This window comes from Stigmatopora argus, chromosome 1 (genome assembly GCF_051989625.1).
Source record: "Stigmatopora argus isolate UIUO_Sarg chromosome 1, RoL_Sarg_1.0, whole genome shotgun sequence".
NCBI classification, from domain to species: Eukaryota; Metazoa; Chordata; class Actinopteri; order Syngnathiformes; family Syngnathidae; genus Stigmatopora; species Stigmatopora argus.
The window spans coordinates 2,022,390-2,044,711 of record NC_135387.1 but is presented as its reverse complement, the minus strand read 5'-3'; the positions used below and the strand labels follow the sequence as shown (position 1 = coordinate 2,044,711).

Sequence of the window (22,322 nt, the reverse complement as noted above, 5' to 3'; positions counted from 1 at the left end):
GTCAAGCAGTTTTGACTTTAGAGGTATTAGTGCAAAATCTGTAAGCAAATACGATGATGCTGCATCCCTACCTGTAAGAATGTTTTATTGAACCCAAAATCAATTGTCTTTTAACAGCATTCCACAGGCATAGTACAGTGGTACCTCGACATACGAGCAATTTGAGATACGAGTAAAATTTCGGGCAAATATTTATCTTGACATACAAGACAAATTTTGATATACGAGCATACAGCAGACGCGAGAGGCTGCTCACAAGAACACCATGGGCGCTGTCTTTCTGGTCGCAACTCACTCGTGTAATGTCTCTCTGGTCGCAACTACCTCGTGTAACGTCGCACTGGGCGGAGTGTTGCAGTTTTTCAGTTTTTTCCCCCCGTTAGTCAGTGTGAATGGTGTATATACTACTTCTCGTTGGCAAGTGGTCGTGCGTTATCCTATTGTGAGGACATTTGTATGCATCATTTTCGGAATATTTTGAAGGGAATACAAAAGCAAACAACCTTCGATAGATTGCATCTGAAAGTCAGGGTAGAGGCGGAGCAAATAGAGCCAACTCAAGAAAGGTATAAAAATGTTAAACTCATTTAGAATTAAATTTAGTGTAAGGTTAGATTAAATTTATTTTTTAGTGTCTGCATCGTAATCCAAGTTCATTTAAATTTGTTTATGTTACGAGCGCGTTGCCGTGCAAAAAGTCCCCCCCTGTCCCTCTCTCTCTCCCCTCCGCGAAATCCATCTAATTTTAGTACTATTAAACCACTAGTTATTTTCTTCTTTGTTAATAGATAGCGGATTACAACTGTTGGGTTCATTCTGGGATGTTACTATATGTTCATTTGGAATTAATGGAATAAAGCTGAAAGGAAGTTTTATTAAGGGGATCATGTGCAAATTTATAATATAGGGGGGAATGTTGGAGTAATCATTATTATAAATGTGTTTGCAATGAATATAAAGCCTTATAATATACATGCTTACTATATTAATCAATATATTTGCTTATTAGGAATAGTAATGCTCATCCTAAATGTGTAACTATATTAAACAATATATACATATGTGTTGATCGCTTTCAACGAAGACAAACGCTTACGCCAAGGTCGCTCTCCAGGACAGCTGGGTCCAGCGAGAGATACGAGTTCGCAAAGACATAAAACAATACACTGAGTCCTTGCTCCGAGGACTGATTACTGGAAGATACGCCTCAACCCTTTCCCCAGATGCAGGTTCGCAATGAAGATCTGTGAAGGACGCTTAAATTGTTGTTGGTTCAGCGAATGGCTATCAAGCATATTGTTTTAATTTGTGACGCTAGTTTGACGCTAGGTTTGCTTGATTATGGAATTGTTTTGTTTCTTGCTTACGCAATTGGATCGAGTCGATAACCTTGTAATTGTTTTGATTTGAGGCCTTAAATGGGCAGGACATAATGCCACTCGTTAGAATAATCTTGTGGGGCGAGCTGCCGGATGTATTCTCTTCTTGCAAGAATTAAATGTGATGTGACTACAGATGCCTTTTTTATTGAAAGCTCAATTGGAAAAACCTAAGGATAAACGTACAATTGGATGAACCTAACAACAACAAACAAAAATGTTTTGCCAATCAAATGTCCTGTTTTGGGTGTTTTTTCAAAGGGTTGGAACAAATTAATTTGTTTTTAGTTCATTTCTATGGGAAACGTTCATTTGAGTTACGAGTAAATCGACATACGAGCTCAGTCCCGGAACGAATTAAGCTCGTATCTCGAGGTACCACTGTATATGGACATTGGCCTGAACAAAATGCTAACATCAGATAAGGTTTTTAATATGACACAGTGTAATCATTCGAGAGAGTTGACTTTTATAGCCAAAACAAAAACTAGTGTTGATTGATTGCAAATCAGAACAGTTGAAATGGTTAAAGATATGTATTAATTATTCCAATGACTTTGCAATTGGAATGGCTTGCTTTGTCAGAATGTAGTTGGAGATGCAGGTTGGCATGTAGGACAGGGGCAACCAGAAAAGCTTGGCATCCCATCCTGGAGAGTAGCGAGTTCGAGGGTGAATGGCCGCAACTGCGTGTTCCATGCAACTGACGACTTTCATCAGATCTCCATCTGATATCTTTGCGACTTTGTCTGTTAGGATCGCTAGGGCTATAAAAGGTGGAGGAAGATGAGTAAAGCAACATTATAGATAAATACTCAAACACAAAACTCACATTTCTTAAGGTACTCCTGTCCATAGTCCTCTCTGACATCCTGAGGCATCTTGTCCCACAGAAACTTTACATTTTTACTCAGAATTGCAGCATCAGTCACATTTGTTTTGAAGAACCCTGGCTCAATGCACAAGACTTTGATACCAAAGGGTGCCATATTTAGCCTAAGAGGAGAAAACTGGACGTAATCAATGCTTGTTTCAAATTATACAAAAACATTAACCATTGAGTTTCACCTGAGGCTATCGTTGAATGCCTCCACACCATATTTGGACACAGTGTACGGACCGCCGGTGGGACTAATTCTCCCAAACACGCTGGCCACATTCACCACTCTACCCCTGGCCTTCTTGATGAGCGGTAGGACGCTCAGAGTCACAGCAATCACGCCATTTAGGTTCACGTCCAGCATAGACTTGTAGTCATCGATGGTTAGCCAATCACATGGGGCTGTGGGAACAGCCACTCCTGCGTTGTTCACTACGGCCCACAGGCCTGGAAAGACCACAACAGTAAGTGCGTACATAGAATATAGGCTTCGGTTTGAAAGTATACGTTTAAAATAGGGGTGTGACAATATATTGAAATGATCCACAGTAATAACTTGACATACGAGCAATTTGAGATACGAGTAAAATTCAGAGCAAATATTTGCCTTAAGATTGGATTAGATTGGATAACTTTATTCATCCCGTATTCAGGAAATTTCATTGTGACAGTAGCAAGAGGGTGAGAATACAGATACAGGAAAGGCATAGTTACACATAGTTACAAGTTAGACAGTACAGTCGCAAAGGCCGCAGAAACACAAAGCAAAAGCACAAAGTACAAAGCAAAGCAAAGTAAATGGGATCATTAAGAATCACCAAATCAAAACATTAAGACAGAAAAGCAGCAAAAACACAAAACGAGCAAGAGTGGACAGAGCTACCGCCACCGGCTGTCACTTGAACGGCGCCATCTTGGTTGCGGTAGCAAAAACAGATACAGACTCAAGAAAAAGCCGTTGTAAAGATGATTTTTATGTGTCGCAGCTGTAGCTGCAGTGGAGGTTTTATAGCCATAAAATAGTTTTTGAGGGTTGGATTGATTCCGACAGCTGAAAGCGTCACTAGGAAATTCACGGACCGGCACTGTGTGGTCGTAATAATGGGGATGATCCTACTTCGCAGTTTTTCGTTTATCGTGGCCATGTCTGGTCTACATTAACCGCGATATTGTTTTTACATTACAGTCTTTTTATATGCTTATGGTTGTAATATTTAATAAATACACTTCTTGATACTTGTTCTTTTGTACTTGTATTTTTTTACATGTGCAAAAACATAGTATGATAGTAATAATAGGGGTGATCCAAATTTGCGTTTTTTCAATTATTTTGGCCATGTCCTGTCTATATTATCTGCAAAATTCGAGGGATTACTGTAATGTTCTCAGACTTTTACCTCAGTCTTAGCAGTGCAAATTTTTATCTTGCACTTTGATACTTGCCCTAAAACACCATTGGTACATCATGTGCTGTTAACCACTTTATTCACTTTTTTTTTTACCTCACTTCATTTTATTATATATATAAATCTTTTTATGATTACTTGTGTACTTGTATAATTACAAGAAAGGTATTTAACTCAATATATTTATTAATACCGTAATTACTCGAATATAACACGCATATTTTTGCTATATAATTAATTCCAATAGTTGGGGGTGCGTGTTATAATCAATAACTAAAATAAATTACAAATTTTCGATCGAAAAAAGCATTGTCAAACTCACTTTGACGCACGGACATTGTGCAATTTCCAACTTTGAATTCAAAATACAGGCATATTAAAGATCGTCAAGCCTCACAAACATCACAATCCTGCATTAATAAGCTGGAAAGTAGAATACTACATTGTAGTGTAGTACGTACTTGTATTTAGAAATATGTCCAGCGGGGGGCAGTACATTCCCTTGTTACATGTGATAGTCTTTTCCATTGTGCATATCTTCAAATCATTTATTTATTCAATTTGTATGTTCCTTTTCTTGTTTGAGAATGACAATAGATATTTGAATTAAAACATGGTATTGTCAATTGAAATGTAGTCAATGTTCAAGGAAGTCTAAAAGGTATTGCAACATAACATGTCTACATGATATGTTTGTCCACTCTGTGTATCATCTATTGCCCTAAAATTCAAACGCATAACTACACCAACTGCACGACACTCGACACGCTCGTACCTGAAGATTTCTCTATCCGGTTTTGAACAAAACAATCGTGAAACGAAGAAAAAAAGGTAAGATTTCTGATTTTCGTCAGCGGGAAATTTTAGGTGCGCACTATATTCGAGTACTGCGTTTTTCCAGATTTTTTTGGCCCAAAATTACCTGCGTGTTATTTTCGAGTGCGCGTTATATTCGAGTAATTAAGGTAACTTAATTTAACTAATGAACTCCCGCCCCCCTCTCGCATACTCACCATGCTGCCCGACTTTGTTCTTAATCATGTCTGCAACTTTAGCAACACTTTCCATAGATCGAACATCCAAATGTGTCGTGGTCAAGTTTCCGGAGCATGACTTCTTCAACTTTTCTTCACCCTTCTCAGTGTAGCAAGAGGCAATTACTCGAAAGCCAATCTTGTCCAGGTGACAAGCCAGGAGGTTTCCGAAGCCTGTGTCACAGCCGGTGATGTACACATATTTGCTCCCTTTGTCAGAGACCCTGGGAATCTCCCTGAACCAGCGGTACAAATAGTAGATCGCTACGAATCCCAGCAGGTATAAATGCATATCTGCAGGAAGACAGAATTAACCAGTAGTTCTCCAACATACTATAAACAAAACTAAAATGTTAGCTATACAGCTTTTGGGTTTTGGGTAGACAAAAAAAAATAGGCTGGGAATATTTGGCATGCGACTGATCCAAAGAATTTCTATCTAAAGTAGATATATCGATTGATTTGGAAGCCAGTGCTGCAACAATACATTTATTTTTTTACAAGTCCTGATACCGATTCCAACACTTTTACACTATATAGTGGTACTGATACTGTCCCGACACAACATTTTCTTTTGAAAAAATATACAATTTCTTTTTTATTAAATACAGTGGTACCTCTACTTACGAATGTCTCAGTTCGGTGCAGGCCCTTCTATCTACCTAGGGAGCTAACGATAGTCATTGTAATGGCTGTTTACATCCCACTGGATGCTAAACGTTAGCACGGCACTTAGCCTCCTGCCAGCAACTGTAAACAAACAGCAGCTTGACCACCCCGATGGAGTCCTTATTGTCGCCGGTGACTTCAACAAAGCATGTTTAAAGTATGTTCTGCCTAAGTTTATCCAGTACGTGAAGTGTCACACCAGAGGATATAAAACTCTAGACCAGGGGTCTCAAACTTGCGGCCCTCGGGACGATAATTTGCGGCCCCCGTCTTAATATGAAAGATCGATTTTTTTTTTTTTTTTTTTTTTTTTTTTTTTTTACTTACCCCTTTCCCCATGATGGCGCAGTTTAAGTGGCAGCCAGTGGCAGTAGCTCTGTCCACTCATGTTTTTCTTGTTTTACAGCATGTTTTACATGAAAAATTAGAGGGAACATTGACATGCACCTGCTTGTGGCAGGTGTGATACTGGTGTGCCGATAGCGAGCAATGATGATGTCGTGACCGGATGATTCGCCTAAAGACGTTTCGCCGACGGACGTTTGACAGACGGACAGGTCGTACTAGTATTTGTTAGTTTAATGATTAAATACAAATACTAGTATTTGTATTTAATCATTAAACGCTGTCTTCAGCTGGATTTGACCGAATTTGAGAGCATTTTGAGCCGTTTGGCGAATGGACGTCTATAGACATTTTTTTGCCTCCATCGCGATATCATCCAGTATTTGTATTTAATCATTAAATGCTGTTTTAGGATGGATTTGACCCGATTGCTGTCATTTTACGGCTCGGTTCTGCTACATCTGCCTGCCCAAGAGTGCTTATTCCCGGACTGCCATTGATGGTAGACGAACATTGATTTTTACTATAATTTGGACAACACCGGCGGCGGGCCGGATTAAAAATCCTAACGGGCCGTATATGGCCCGCGGGCCGAGGTTGAAAAACTTGTACACACACGATCCGGCAGGGCGAGCGTTCGAATCCCGTTACGGCGAAACCTCCGTTCGGCCGAATGAACGTTCGGTGGAACGTCCATTCGGCGACCTGCCCGTCTGTCAAACGTCCGTCGGCGAAACGTCTTTAGGCGAATCATCCGAGTACCGATGATGTCGCTCACACTGGTACTCAGTGCGCTCAGGGAGGTAGTCTTTCTTCTCAGACCAACAAAAAATTAGAGGGAACTTTGGTTCGGAGCTGAATGAACCAATCACGGTGAGGTATACGGCTATGGAGGGCGGGACATCGGCCGGGCTGTCCAGTGCCTTGCTCACTCACTCATTCATTCCTCCAATCAGCTGGGCGGAGGAGAAGCCGTGAGGCCGATCACTCCGCTCGGCGCGCACACTCCTCCGCTGCTCTCAGCATAGAACTGAATGAGGCGCTATGATCTGTGATCCAGCCTGTGTCAGTGTCTGTAGCCATCTCCGCGATTGAAACGGAGAGCGAAAGTGCACATGCGCCACAAACCCGCGCAACTGAATGTGAAAGATCAACCCGAGACTCATTCCAAGTGGAAAAACATATTACAGAGCCCCAGAGATGTCTCTTTCAAAGCCTGCCGTGAAGAGAAAGGTCGGTGATGAGCACAGACAGTTTCAAGAAAAGTGGGGAGTGCAATATTTCTTTGTTGAACACAGGGGCACCCCGACGTGTCTCATTTACACTGAAAAAGTTGTGGTGCACAAGGAATACAATTTGACACGTAATTGTACTACGAGACATGCTGAGGAGTACGAAAAATACCAGGGAGATGAGAGAGCCAACCAGGTTGCCAGTCTTAAAACACGTCTTCTGAGGCAACAGGATCTCTTCAAGAAGGCTACCAAAGACAGTAATGCAGCAGTCAAAGCTAGCTACGCCGTTTGTGAGTTGATTGATCCTGTGCTAAGTGATCCCAAATGGCTCATGGACTTGGCTTTTCTTGTTGATATCACACATGGGCTTAATTTTTTTTTTTCAATTCAATTTATTTGGCAAAAAAAAGCACTAGGCTAAGGGCCATGTAACAAGACACAAGAAATGTGCAACAAACGCGGTGTAGTCACTGGTTCACGGCCAAAAAGTCATCCAGAGCCCGCTTGAACTGGGCGACCGTCGGCTTCTCGACCACACCCTGCGGAAGCCGGTTCCAAGGACCGGCGATGCGCACTGAAAAAGCCGCCTTCCGCCGATTCAACCGGAACCCGCGAGGGTACAGCTTCCACGGATGACCCCTCAGACCACGATCAGGTGCGGGCGTGAAGAAGAGGTCGCGGGGCACGCTGTAGATGCCGTGGAGGATGTTGTAGGCCAGTATTAGGTCCCCTCGCAGACGCCTAGCCTCAAGGGTCGGCAGGTTGAGTCGCTGGCATCTTTCCTCGTAGGACAATAGCCTGAGGCCGCGGACCATCCTCGTTGCAAGCCTCTGGACCCGCTCCAGATGCTGGATGTCCTTGGCGAGGTACGGTGATGCGGCTTGGATCCCATACTCGAGAATGGGCCTCACCAGGGAAACATACAACGGAAGGAAGATGTCTGCTGTGATGACGGCAAAGGACCGGAACATTAGGAACAGAACTCCGCGAGCTTTGTTGGCTGCTTGGATGCATTGGGCCGTTGGTTTGAACGTGTCGTCGACAATGATGCCCAGATCTTTGCACCGTTGAGTTCGTTCCAGTTCCAGGCGTCCCGGTTCAAAGTCAAGAGGTGAATCAGGAGGAGCCCCAATAGCCAGATGACTGCATTTCGTGATATTGAGCCGCAGGTCCCACAGGTTCGACCAACTCCACACATGATGAAGGCACCTACGCAGGTCCTCATAGTCGCTCCGGGGAGCAACGAGCTTCACATCATCGGCGAAGAGGAGAACCCGCTGGGAGATGTGCTCTGGCAGGTCGTTTACAAACACCACGAACAGCAGTGGTCCAAGAACGGAGCCTTGGGGGACACCGCTGGGGGCGTTGTGAGTCTCTGAAAGTATGCCATTGACTTGTACTTGAAAGGTGCGGCCAGCCAAAAACGCATCAATCCACCTCACGACCGCTGGGTGAATCGCATACGCTTCCAACTTGCGGAGTAGCAAGCGATGGTTGACCGAGTCAAACGCCTTGGCGAAGTCCAGGAAGACCAGGTCGGCAATTTGTCGATCGTCCATTAATTGAGTGACCCATTCCTCCATCATCAGCAAGTTGGTGAGGCAGGATCTGTTGGACACGAATCCATGCTGACTATCGGAGATCGCCGCTGTGATCTGGAGATGGGCCATCATGGACGTTTTGATAATTGATTCCAACATTTTGCAGATTACTGAAGTGAGGGAGACCGGTCGGTAATTCAACGGGTCCTCTCGGTCTCCTTTCTTGTAGATAGGGCAGATGACGGCCCGTCTCCAGTCTTCGGGGACTTCACCTGATTGCAAGGACAGTGTGAAGAGATATGCGAGGGGAAGTGCTATGGTCGGAGCGAGTGCCTGGAGGACCCTCGGGTGAATACCATCCGGACCATGGCTTTTAGTGGCGTCCAGACACATCAAGGCTCGGTAGACCTCAGGAGGTGTAATGGCAACTGCAGGCATTGGGGGAACATCCCGAGCAAATGGGGGTGCTGGTCGCCCATCATCGGCTTTGTAAATGCCTGCGAACACCCTAGCAAAAAGAGAGCTTTGCCCCTCTGCATCCGTGACACCGACTCCATCAGCATCCCTGAGTTTAACCACTTGATTGTGCAGACGTTTGTTGGCTTGAACATGGGCGAAGAAGCGCTTGGGGTTTGCACGAGATGACTGCGCCAACCTCAGCTCATACTTGCTCCGCTCTTGCCTTTCAGTGAACACTGCCCTATTTCGTTGCTGCTTATAGACCTCATATGCAGCTGCCGTGCCTCGTTCCTGGAATTCGCGCCAAGCAACGTCTCTGAGAGTCCGTTCCCGCTTCACCTTTTGCGTCGCCCAGGGTTTGTGCTTCTGGTGCCGTGGCATCGACAATGGTACTGAGCGCTCAGTCACCTGGAGTATGGATTGTTTGAACAATGCCCACAGCTCGCCGACTGAAGTGATCTCCATGAAGGAAGCCCAGTCCACAGCCTCGGAAGCCTCCTCCAGTGCGTGATGATTCAGGGTAGCAAACCTTCTCTTCGGAAGCATCACGCTCTGTAAGGCCGGAATTGTTGCGTGCCAGTTGAACTTGAGCACCGCATGGTCAGACATGGAGAGCGGCGGGAGGATGATGAGAGACGATACCGACGACGGGTAGCACGTGAGTACCAGGTCCAGAAGAGACGGGCGTTGGTTACTGCGGAAGCGTGTCGGAGCTGCAACATGCTGTGTTAAAAAGCAGTTATCAACTGTGTCGAGGAGTGCCTGGTCGAACCGGTCGGCTGATGAGCAGACGACATCGCTCCAGTCTATTGATGGTGCGTTGAAGTCGCCAACAATAAGGCAGTCCTGGTGTGATGAGACCGAGCGAATTGCACTGATTACGTGGTTGTCGTCTTCGGCGGTAGCTTGCGGAGATCGGTAGACTCCCAAGATAGGCAGACAGACTCCGCCCACAGTTACATTGCATCGCACAACCTCAAAGAAGTCGGTCTGTTGAGCAGCGGGAGGGAGAGGACAAAGGGAGGGCTTTAGCTCGCCCTTAGCATAGATGATAACTCCACCACCACGTCTGTCTCGCCTGTCGCACCGGAAGGGGATGTAGCCCATCAGGTTTATCTCAGCGTCGTGCACTTCAGAGCTTAGCCAAGTTTCAGTAATGACGATCAAATCAGGCTTGAGTCCTGATACAATACTGAAGAGGTCACTGAACTTGGCGATCAAACTGCACGCGTTGGTGTAGATGATGACTAGGGGTGGACCACCGCCATCCCTTGTTCCCTCACCGTCACCCAGTTGTTTTGAGTCTCTGTGGTCACCTTCAGTGGCGGGTGGATGTAGCTTGTCAGGGCTAGTTGGCCGTTGCGGATGCACAGACCTCTTTCGCCCTTCTGCCGCCTCGCTGCCAGCTCTGCTACAAGGTTGCGCCAACGAATCCTCTCCCTCAAAGAGTACTCCTTCCGAAAATCCAGTTCGAGATCAGGCCATTGGATTTTCTTGGCGCTTGTTAAGAAGGTCTCGACTTCAGATGGAGTGCCAAGAGTCATCTTTAATGGACGGGGGCGCGCGTCAGCAGAGGATGGTGGCTCGCGTCCAAGCCTCACCGATCTTCCGAGTGAGAGAGATGCCCCGGGTGCCAGTGTCTCCAGGACCGACTTGATACAATATATGGCCAACTCGCGATCTTTCATCGCGCTGCCCACAGCTGGGAGTTCGGGCGACTCGGGAACACCATAGATGATCACACTCCTCTCGCGTTCCGACACTGCCTCTTTACTGGATCTCACGAAAGCAGTTGAATTTGCAGGGGCTTGAGTTTCAGGCTCACAGCTTTGCCTACCGATGACATCACTGCCACCTGCGGTGTCTAGGCAGGCTGACACGTAGTCATCGTCATGATCTGGCGCCTCGCCAGCGCTAAACTCCGCGGCTGAAGATTGCTTCGGAGCCTGTTTGGTCTTTTTTGCCTTCCTTTTCTTTATTGGACTATGGCAATTTGCTGTCTGTTCCGCACCCGTGCAGGGGGCAACAGGCAGACTCTGCGTCGTGGCTATACAAACAGAGCTCGCGTTTGATATCTCATCCAGCCTGATGTGTATCTCTGAGATAGCTTGCTGCAGCTGGTCATACTTTTTCTGGAGATCTAAAAAGCGATCCTCCCAGGGACTGCACTTACATGAGCAGGTAGGTGCAGCAGATGAACTTGGAGGTCTGTTCATTTTAGATCTTGTAGTCGCGGGCATTTGGAAGTTGAAAGGTCCGTTACGTAGGAGCGGAAAACTTTTGCTAACAAGCTAATGCTACCAAGCTCATGCACGCACAATCAACTCTAAAGCTGATTGTTGAAGTTGTGATCTAAAGCTCAGTAATCAAAAAAGCTTCGCGATGGCGTGGCAGCAATAGTAGTCCAACTCACTAGCTTTTCCCGGCTGATTTTGATGAAATGTATTAACATAACATTAGTCTCAGAGACCGACAATAGCGCTTCAATGTACTGAACAAGAAGCTACAAGGCCAGGGGCAACTTGTCAGTGCTGCCTATGACAACGTGAGAGCATTCTGCACTAAACTTGTGTTATGGAAAGCCCAGCTCTCTCAGACAAACCTTTGCCATTTCCCAGCATGCAAGGCTCTCGTGGATGCAGGCACACCATTCAGTGGTGAGAAGTATGTTGAGGCCATTTCGAAGCTACAGGAGGAATTTGATCACAGATTTGCAGACTTCAAGACACACAAAGCCACATTTCAAATTTTTGCGGACCCCTTCTCCTTTGATGTGCAAGATGCCCCTCCTGAGCTTCAAATGGAGCTCATTGACCTGCAGTGCAACTCTGCACTCAAAGCCAAGTTCAGGGAGGTGAGTGGAGAAGCAGACAAGCTTGGGCAATTTTTGAGAGAGTTGACCCCCAGCTTCCCTGAACTTTCCCGAAGGTTCAAGCGGACCATGTGCCTTTTTGGGAGCACATACTTGTGTGAGAAGCTCTTCTCCACCTTGAACTTCAATAAGTCCAAGTACAGGTCCAGACTTACTGATGAGCATCTTCAAGCTCTACTGAGGGTCTCCACTGCTTCCTCCCTCAAGCCAAATGTGACTATGTGAGAAGAAGCGCTGCCAGGTCTCTAGCAGCAAGGAGTAGGCAAGAGAAGCCGTGTTCAGAATATTTCATGTTCAATGTTCCATTCAAGTTCAGAAAGTTAAAGGTTAAAGAGCTGTTAATACAGACATTTGAAACGGAATAAAAATAATTCATTTTCTCTACTTAGCCAGCCAGTGTATATCTACTGTATGCTCATTAGTATTATTTGGTTTTGTATTACTGATTGATTTATTTTTTATTCATCTTTAAGTTAATTTATTTAATTCATTATTTTTTGTTAAAAAATAAAGATATTTGATAACGTTGGAATGTTTTATCAGTGCTTTTCTTGTGGAAATCCTGATGCGGCCCAGTCTCACCCAGACTCGGCCTCTAGCGGCCCCCAGGTAAATTGAGTTCGAGACCCCTGCTCTAGACCATGTTTATTCTAGCATCAAACATGCTTATAGAGCCACACCCCTCCCTCACCCTGCAGGATCCGACCATCTCTGCCTGTCCCTCACCCCCTCATACACCCCACACCGGTGGTTAACAAGGCCACAAATAAAGATAATAAAAACATGGACTAAGGACGCCCTTTCTCAGCTGCAGGACTGTTTTTCCCGTACCATTTGGGAACTTTTTGAACACCAGAACCTCCAGGACTACACGGACACTGTACTTTCCTATATCAAAAACTCTACGGACACTGTCACTGTTAATAAACATATCCAGGTTTTTCCTAACCAAAAACCCTGAATGAACAGTGAGACACAGGCACTCATTAAATGCCGTAACACCGCCTTCAGGTACAGCGCTGCCAGAGCAGACCTGAAGAGAGGCATTACAAAGGCCAAGGCATCATATACAAGGAAAATTGAAGAGCACTTCACAGAAAATAACCGAAAGAAGATGTGGCAGGGAATACGACACATCACCAATTACAATGACAATAATAAGGTGTCTGTTAACACAGATGCCTAACTAGCGGAGGAACTGAACCGTTTCTTTGCCCGCATTGAGACTGACAAATCGGATTCAGTCTCAATACATCCACCACCTCGCAGTAGTACACTGAAGCTTCAGGGACATGAAGTGAGACAGGTACTGTGGACTGTGAACTTCAGGAAGGCTGCTGGCCCTGATGGAGTACCTGGGAAGGTGCTCAAAGCCTGTGCTGACCAGCTGACTGGGGTTTTCACAAAGATTTTCAATTGTTCCCTGCAACAATCCATCATCCCATCCTGCCTGAAATCTGCCACCATTATCCCCATCCCTAAAAAGCCAACCATTGACAGCCTGAATGATTACAGGCCTGTTCTACTTACGCCTGTCATCATGAAGAGCTTTGAAAAGTTGGTCACCCGCCACATCAGGGATACAATCCCTCCCTCATTTGACCCCTGTTATACAGGAAAGAGATGCGGCACAAAAGACAGTGCGCTACAATGATAAACAGCCTCTCATGTCTTGGCCACCTGGCTTTCTCGCATCTCGAAATTTTTCTCGTATCTCGAAATGCTCGTATGTAGGGGTGCTCGTACGTCGAGGTACCACGGTAATACCGGACATTCTGGCTGTCAAACTCTCCCACCTTGAACTATCCTCTTCCATCTGCTGCTGGATTAAGAACTTCTTAACCAAACGTCCACAAACTGTTAGACTTGGTCCCCACCTCTCTTCCTCCATTACACTGAGCACTGTCTCCCCTCAAGGTTGTGTACGGAGTCCTCTTCTATATTCCCCGTACACATACGACTGTACACCGACCCACCACTCTAACTCCATCATCAAACATGCCGATGACAGCACTGTGGTCGGATTCATCTCAGGGGGAGAGTCTGCTTACAGAGATGAGGTCAACAAACTGTCTTCGTGGTGTTTGGTGAACAAGCTCACTCTAAACACCATGAAAACTAAAGAAATAATCCTGGACTTTCGCAAACGCAGCAGAGATCTGGACCCACTCCCCATAAATTGAGTATGCGTAGACAGGGTCCAGTCCTTTAAATTCCTGGGGGTCCACATCACGGACAAGCTCTCCTGGTCTACCAACACCACGGCAGTGGTGAAGAAGGCCCAGAAACGAGGGTACTCAGGAGGAACAACTTGGACACTTAACTTCTGGTAACCTTCTATAGAGCCACTGTGGAGAGCATCCTGGCATACTGCATTACCGTGACCGGACGTTTCGTCGAAAGACATTTGGTCGACGGACAGTTCGTCGAACGGACATACAAACTAAATACAGTCGTACCTCTACTTACGAAATTAATTGGTTCCAGAACTTTTTTCGTAACTTGAAAATTTTGTCAGTAGAGCAGTACTTTATATGTAAATTATCTAATTCGCTCCACGGTCCTCACACAACTACCAACTAAACCCTTTAAAATTGGTCAAAGTGTCCCAATTTTGTATGAAAGATGTAAGAAACATGCAAAAATGAGAGAAAATTATAATGCTTTATTAATGTCTTAACATAATAACAAGCATACAAAATCTATTGGTGTTGAAACGCAGGGGAACAAGAGGAAGCTATCATTAGGCAAAAGAGACAGAGGGCACATGAACACAATCTAATGAACATAAAATTAGGAATTCAAAACAACGTTACATTGAACTTTTAATCTTTCTCATTAGGGTTTATGATTTCATGGTGTTGGAGTTATTTTGGGTACTGTTATAAATGTGCTTGAAATATACAATCATTATAATAATGTGCTTGCAATGAAGCTTAGTAACATTATAAAAGTAATTTTCAGTACATCTGCTTGCAACCGTGATAAACAAAGGAAAAGGTCTCTATCCGTCTGGACTTATCAAAATTTTTTTGAAACCTCGACCTCTCACACGGATCCGGGAGGATTGTTTTGTAATCTCGACTTCTCACACAGTCACAAGCTCACACTGAAGATTCGGGAAGGATTCTTAATTGTTTTGACTTGGATTTCCGCACCAGGTGGCGATATTGAATCGACCTTCGAAAATACTCGCAATTGTTTTAAAATGTATGCTTGCTTGTTTTAACTCTTATGCAATTGTGTTGATTTTTGACCTTAATTGTTTTGAATAGAGGCTCGCTTGGTTTACCTCTTATGCAATTGTTTTGAATAGATAACCTTAATTGTTTTGACTCTAATGCAATTAAATTGGCAGGAGAGGATTCGATTCTTTAGAATGATCTGGGACGAAGGCGAGTCAGGGTCGATTCTCTCTTGCAAGATAAAGCAGAATATGCCTCCGATGTCTTCCTTATCTTAAAGCGTATCTATTGGTGAACCTAACACTTGGCATCTAATGTTTCAGACATTTTATTTATCACCACTGCTTCTTTCTCACCTGTTTGGATTTAAGTTCCCCTTCGGTGGTGCTTGTTGACAGACATTTTGAGAAGAATCGATCTAAAAACAATTGCCTATGACGACTTTTAATGTTTCTAAAATGCACAAGATAAACGTCGTTAAAGTGGACGATCGCACGACTCGTTAACACTTTTTCAGGAAGTTTTTTCCACGAAGTCGGAAAGTTCATTTCGCACGCATTTTTTTCTTATTTGTGCCATTGCAGTGGGGGCTGCTTCCTCCTCAGCCGCCTTCTCGTTGAATTCATCGTGTATTACCGAGCGATGCATATACTCATGCTCCATCCATTGAGAGTTCGTTCAGGGTGCACATCGACCAACTCATCAACGTCCTCATTACTGACCACACGCTCCATCGCCTGTCCCCGCGACACAATTTCGCCCACCGCAGGCTGCAGTTCAGTTCAAGGCACTCGGCCACAGCTTCTTCCAAGCATAAGTTTAAGCAGACAGTGGGTCAAAGAAAAATGTAAGGTTGTTGTGAGACAGCCAATGAGAGCCCAGTAGAGTATAGCGAGGTTCTAGTGACATTCAATGCAGCCGCGAAAATATTTTCAAAATAAAATAATGGATAAGGAATGCATTTACTTTTGGGGGGATTTCGTAACTAGTATCTTTTTCGGATCTCGAGGAACTCATTTGCATATAAAAGCTTTCCTAACTTGAAATTTTCGCACCTAGAGGCATTCGTAAGTAGAGGTATGACTGTACTTAAATTCATACAAAACTGAAATCCGATCTTAAAATCATTTGTGGTTAACTGGGCGGCCCAGCGGCCGAGTGGATAGCGTGTCAGCCTCACAGTTCTGGGGTCGAGGTTTCAATCCCAGGTTCGTCCTCACTGTGTGGAGTTTGCATTTTCTCCCTGTGATTTCGTGGGGTTGCGGTGCAGCTGGCTTGATTCTTCTGAGATGTTTTGAGTGACTTTACTGTATACAGTCATACCTTGAGATACGAGCTTAATAAGTTCTGGAACTGAGCTCGTATGTCAATTTACTCGTATCTCAAAAAATCGTTTCCAATAGAAATGAACTAAATACAATTTAATTCGTTCCCACCCTCTGAAAAAACACCCAAAACAGAATATTACAATGGAAAAACATTTTTACTGGTTGTAATTCACCATCTACTAACAAAGTAACAAATAACTAGTGGTTATGATGTTTAATAATAAAATGAGACATTTAATAAAACGCTGAGTTTACGGATAGAGAGAGAGAGAGAGAGAGACTTGACGGATGCGCTCGTAACGTAACATAAACTTTAACTTAAATGAACTTAGATTCCTATGAGCACACACAAGTTTTAATTCTACGTTACACTAAATTTAAACCTTCTTGTGCAATAACCATGGCAGAGGTTAATGCATACCGGGGCTTTCGAGGCAAACTTCTTCTGCATACGTGTTGGCGAGCAGGCTCAGTCACGCGTACACCATGTTTTTCAATTATTTTGTGCATAATATTGATTGTCATCATATGCCTTTACTTCACACTACCCTTCATTGCACCAGCTTGCTTTGGATCCATTGTGTTTCCCTTAATTCTGCACTGACTAACGCAAATGAAAACACGGAAAAAATGGAACCCTCCACCCAGTGTTGGTAGAGATCTTTGTACGAGGGAGATGCGCCAAGAAAGACAGTGCGCTGAAATCATAAGCAGTGTCTTGCGTCTCGGCCACCTGGCTTATTTGTCTCGTATGTTAAGGCAAATATTTGCTCGAAATCATAGAGAGACTCCCGCGGCCTGGCCACCTGGCTGTCTGGAATGGTTGTATCTCAAAATTTGTCTCATATCTCAAGGTAAATATTTGCTCGCAATTTTACTCGTATCTCAAATTCCTCGTATGTTGGGGCACTCGTATCTCAAGGTATTACTGTAGCTTGAAGTACGCAGGCAGGCTATTTTTAGCGTCAGTTCATTTTACCACGAGAACACGTACGTCCGCTGGCTTGACCGCAGTCCCGGTACTACTGCTGCTTTGATATCGCGAGTAAAAAATGAAGCCGACTTTATTTAATAATCACAAGACGTGGCGTGATTAAATTCATTAGCACATTTGGTATAAGTTTGTATACAGTTGTGGTCAAAAGTTTACATACACTTGTGAAGAACATAATGTCATGGCTCTCTTGAGTTTCCAGTTTCCAGTTACAAACGCTACAATGGGAAAGTCAAAGGAGCTCAGCATGGATCTGAAAAAGCGAATCATTGACTTGAACAAGTCAGGAAAGTCACTTGGAGCCATTTCAAAGCAGCTGCAGGTCCCAAGAGCAACAGTGCAAACAATTGTTTGTCACTGCCACGATCAGGAAGAAAACGCAAGCTATCAGCTGCTACTGAGAGAAAATTGGTCAGGAGGGTGAAGATTCAACTGAGAATCACCAAATAGCAGATCTGCCAAGAATTAGAAGCTGCTGGAACACAGATGTCAGTGTCCACAGTCAAGCGTGTTTTGCATCTCTTGTGGGTTTCCTCCGGGTACTCCGGTTTCCTCCCACATTCCAAAAACATGCATGGTAGGCTGATTGGACAAGCTAAATTGCCCCTAGGTATGGGTGTGAGTGTGCATGGTTGTCTTTAGTCTCCTTGTGTCCTGCGATCGGCTGGCCACCGATTCAGGGTGTCCCCCGCCTCTGGCCCGGAGACAGCTGGGATTGGCTCCAGCACCCCCTGCGACCCTAATGAGGATGAAGCGGTTCAGAAAATGAGATGAGATGAGAAAATGAAAATACATTTAAAAACATGTTTCATGTAAAAATATGGAACAAAAGTGGATAATAAGAAAATACAAAATGTGGCATAAAGTACATGACTAAATGCATAAAATTTCAACTCTTCATTTTTATGATAAAAATATAAAGTTTTTCCTACATACTCGAAAAGATGCATTTTCACGGCAAATTCATTCATCCATTCATTTTCTGAACCGATTTATCCCCACTAGGGTCGCGGGGGATGATGGAGCCTATCCCAAGTGACTTTGGGCTGGAGACGGGGGACACCCTGAATAGACAACCATTTACTCTCTCGCTCATACCTAGGGGCAATTTAGAGTGTCCAATCAGTGCCCCCCCCCACGGCATGAAGAAAAATAGAAATTGCTCATTCATCCATTTTCCGTGACGCTTATCTTCACAAATGTCGCAAGGAGGGACTGGAGACAATCTTAGCCAACTAGGAATTTGACCCCTCTATCAGAACTGTGAGGCCGAACAGCCAATCACTCCCCACTCTTGACCGCATTCAAACATTGGTACTAAAGAGTTACACCAGTGGCGGGCCGTCAGGGCCTTCAAGGCCTTCTCTGCTGGCCTAAGAAATATCTGAATCATATTATATTTTGTCCATCAATACTTATTATTCCAAATGGTCTGTTAGGCTCCTTTCATTGCTTTCCCCCCTGGTTGCACTGCTTCCAGATGTGTGTTTTCATATTGAAGCATTTAACCAATCACATTTCAGCCATTATTTATTGCCAGATCAGATCTGCCTCAAAGCCTTCACAATCAGTTCTTGCGGGCTCTGCTGCATTAAACTAGACTGTTGCTTTTAACCAATCAGATTTCGTGTTGGCAACCCCACAATGATTTTTCATAGGCGTTAGCATTTTGCTGGCTGGGACATGTCATTGCTTTCACAAACTATGATTGGCTAGTAGGCGGGCCAAAGCAGTACCCGAGGCAGCCGAGATCGCAAACTCCACCCATAATGGCCGACAGAAGCAAAAACAAATGGGTTCTGTTTGCTCACAAAGCTATTTAAGAAAAGGCGGTCAACTCCGAAGCTAGCAAGCCTGTTACAGCCGGGAAAATGGTGTGTGGGGCACTTTCAACGCACTAACTTAGCTCCACAAGCAAATAGTATATTGTGTTGATTTAAAGCTATTTTCAAAACGGACTATGCCGGAAATATGACAGGACAGGCTCGACTTTCATAAATTAGCTTCGATGGCGATAGGAAAGAAGAAAGAAAGAAAGAAAGGAGGATGGATATTGTGTAAAAAGGATTTTTGGTGAGTAAAATATGGGTATATTCCTAAATAATATTTCAATTGTGGGCCAAGTTCTGATATCTGAAAAGCTCCAGTGTTTGTATTTAAGCTCCAGTGTTTGTATTTAATCACAAAATGCTGCTAGGAAGTGGATTTTACCCCAGTTTAATTTTTGGCGTTTCACCATTGACGTCCATCGCTGTCTTTTCCCGGGAAAAATCACCCCCCCTGGCCTGGTTGTAATGTCTCAAAAGCTCCAGTATTTGTATTCAATCAATAAATGATGCTAGGAAATTGATTTTACCTAATTTTAGTGCATTTTTTGTCATTTCACGTATGGAGGTATCGACGTTCATCGCTGTATTTTTACCGGGGAAATGATACTCCAGGCCCGGTTCTGGTGTCTAAAAAGCTCCAGTATTTGTATTTAATCAATAAATGCTGTTTTCGGCTGGATTTTACCCCATTTTCGGGCAATGTTTGCCCGTACGCCATTGACGTTCATCGCTGTCTTTTCCCGGGAAAATCACCCCCTGGCCTGGTTTTAATGTCTGAAAAGCTCCAGTATTTGTATTTAATCATGAAATGCTGCTAGGAAGTGGATTTTACCCCATTTTTGTGCATTAATTTATTGATAATTTTTTTATGTGTCGCAGCTGTAGCTGCAGTGGAGGTTTTAAAGCCATAAAATAGTTTTTGAGGGTTGGATTGATACGTTGAAGGCGCTACCAGAAAATGCACCGCCCGCCACTGAGTTACACTAGTGCATAAAAAGTATATCGTGTTCCCAGATTAAGATTGCAGTACATATTAATGGATTACTATTGACAATAATAGACCAATTAATTTAAACTGGGACGACTGGCTGGAAATAGTACTCATATTTTCGATCCGTTGACGACGAGAGACGTCCGATAAATTTTACCTGGTGGTCAAATTGGATTGAGGGTCTTTCATCGTCAATGGCAGTGAATGAATAAATTATTTTAAAAAGATTTAAAAAAAATGCACTGGTAGACAACATGACACTGTAATGGATTGGGACAAACATGGTGCAGAATATGACCCTTAGCCCCATTTTTGAAAACTGTGCACACCAAGTTGACTTCACATTAACAGACTCACTTTGGCACTCATTTTGCACACCCCTTCCGTCATTTTGGGTTTCAAATTACAGAAAGGAAATAAATTATTTTAAAAAGATTTTAAAAAAATGCACTGGTAGACAACATGACACTGTAATGGATTGGGACAAACATGGTGCAGAATATGACCCTTAGCCCCATTTTTGAAAACTGTGCACACCAAGTTGACTTCACATTAACAGACTCACTTTGGCACTCATTTTGCACACCCCTTCCGTCATTTTGGGTTTCAAATTACACCACTTCATAAGTACGCATCGTTTGTACAATCTCAATTTATGATATACAAATTTAAAAAGATACTTAATTACAAACGAGTAGACTTTAATATTTTTTTCATTCCTAAGTGGCCATCCATTGAACAAACATAATTTATTTACATACAGTATTTTCAATGCATACCAAAAGCCAAATAGCAAAAGGCCGAAATGCAAAAAGAAAAGCAAGTTATCTTACCGGTTGACAAGAGGACGACCAGAGAACTGTGAAACAATGGGCTTCTCTGTTCTATTAATGTGCAACCGATTTCTACTACTTTTCCAGCACGCCTTTTTCCCCTTTAAAAAAAATCTGATTTACGTTCTTGCAAGCAAAATGGCGCCCCTAACTGTTAAAATAGTCCCAGTGCAATTGGTCACGCCTTTTTTTAAAAGGTCTCATCTCATCTCATTTTCTGAACCACTTTATCCTCACTAGGGTCGTGGGGGTTTCTGGAGCCTATCCCATCTGATTTCGGGCCAGAGGCAGATCGCAGGGCACGAGGAAACGGACAACCATTCACGCTCACACTCATACCTAGGGGCAGTTTAGAGTGTCCAATCAGCCTACCATGCATGTCTTTGGAATGTGGGAAGAAATCGGAGTGCCCGGAGAAAACCCACGCAGGCCCGGGGAGAACATGCAAACTCCACACAGGTGGACTGACCTGAATTTGAACCCAGGTACCCCCCTGTGAGGCCACTAACCACACGTCCACTGGGCCGCCTTTTGAAAAGGCAAAATAAATAATTTTAGAATTCCTCCAGGTTTTGACAGAAACAAGGGGCTTTCTCAAACTGATGAATTTATTGAATCCATCTTGGCACAGATTCACAAATAACACAGTGAAAACTAAAAACTGTTAGGATTGGCTTGTTATTGTTTTTCCATTGCTGTCGCCCTGTGTTCTTATGTTCGTTTCCCTACTCTTGTTTGTCCCTTCTGTCTTGCCGTTTTTCTCACGCTGCTGCGCGTCATTTAGAATTAGTTCCTGCGTTGTCTAGTTAAACCCCACCCATAGTTATTTCATTCGTCGGATCGTCCGCTTTATTTGCCATGCCATGTGTCTACGTTGTCTTGTTCCTGGCTTCCCCGTGTTTTTCCTAGTCGGGTCTGATTTTCGTTACTTCTCGCCAAGTCCCTTGTTGCTTTCCTTTGCCTTCTGCCTACGTTATTAACGTTTTCATTTGAGCACCACTTCCCTCGTCCTCGCCTGCTTCTCTGCGATTGGGTCCTATTCCTAGTTACCTCGTCTCGACGTTTTGTCAAAGACGTAACAAAAACACATAAAAGACGTAAATTAGCTTGAAGAAAATAAAAACAGTTGGTGAAATAAAACATTCTTTCATTTTCTGAACCGCTCCTTCCTCACTAGGGTCACGGTGGCATTGGAGCCTATCCCACCTGACTTCGGGGGACACCCTGTATCGGTGGCCAGTCTATCGCAGGGGCACAAGCAGACAGACAACCATTCACACTCACCCATACCTAGGGGCAATTTAGAGTGTCCAATCAGGGATGCATGTGTTTGGAATGTGGG

General features: G+C 44.0%; 1 protein-coding gene across 1 annotated transcript; it reads right to left on the bottom strand.

Annotated features, from left to right (window-relative positions):
* Nucleotides 1-68: 68 nt before the first annotated feature.
* On the bottom strand, nucleotides 69-21,104 carry LOC144071178 (retinol dehydrogenase 7-like). The gene is made up of 5 exons (XM_077596092.1): nucleotides 20,981-21,104; nucleotides 4,679-4,993; nucleotides 2,448-2,706; nucleotides 2,212-2,375; nucleotides 69-2,146 (listed from the first exon to the last, which is right to left on the bottom strand). Exons 2-5 carry the CDS (start codon nucleotides 4,989-4,991, stop codon nucleotides 1,923-1,925), a joined length of 960 nt encoding a protein of 319 aa, XP_077452218.1. The 5' UTR covers nucleotides 4,992-4,993; nucleotides 20,981-21,104; the 3' UTR covers nucleotides 69-1,922.
* Nucleotides 21,105-22,322: the final 1,218 nt, after the last annotated feature.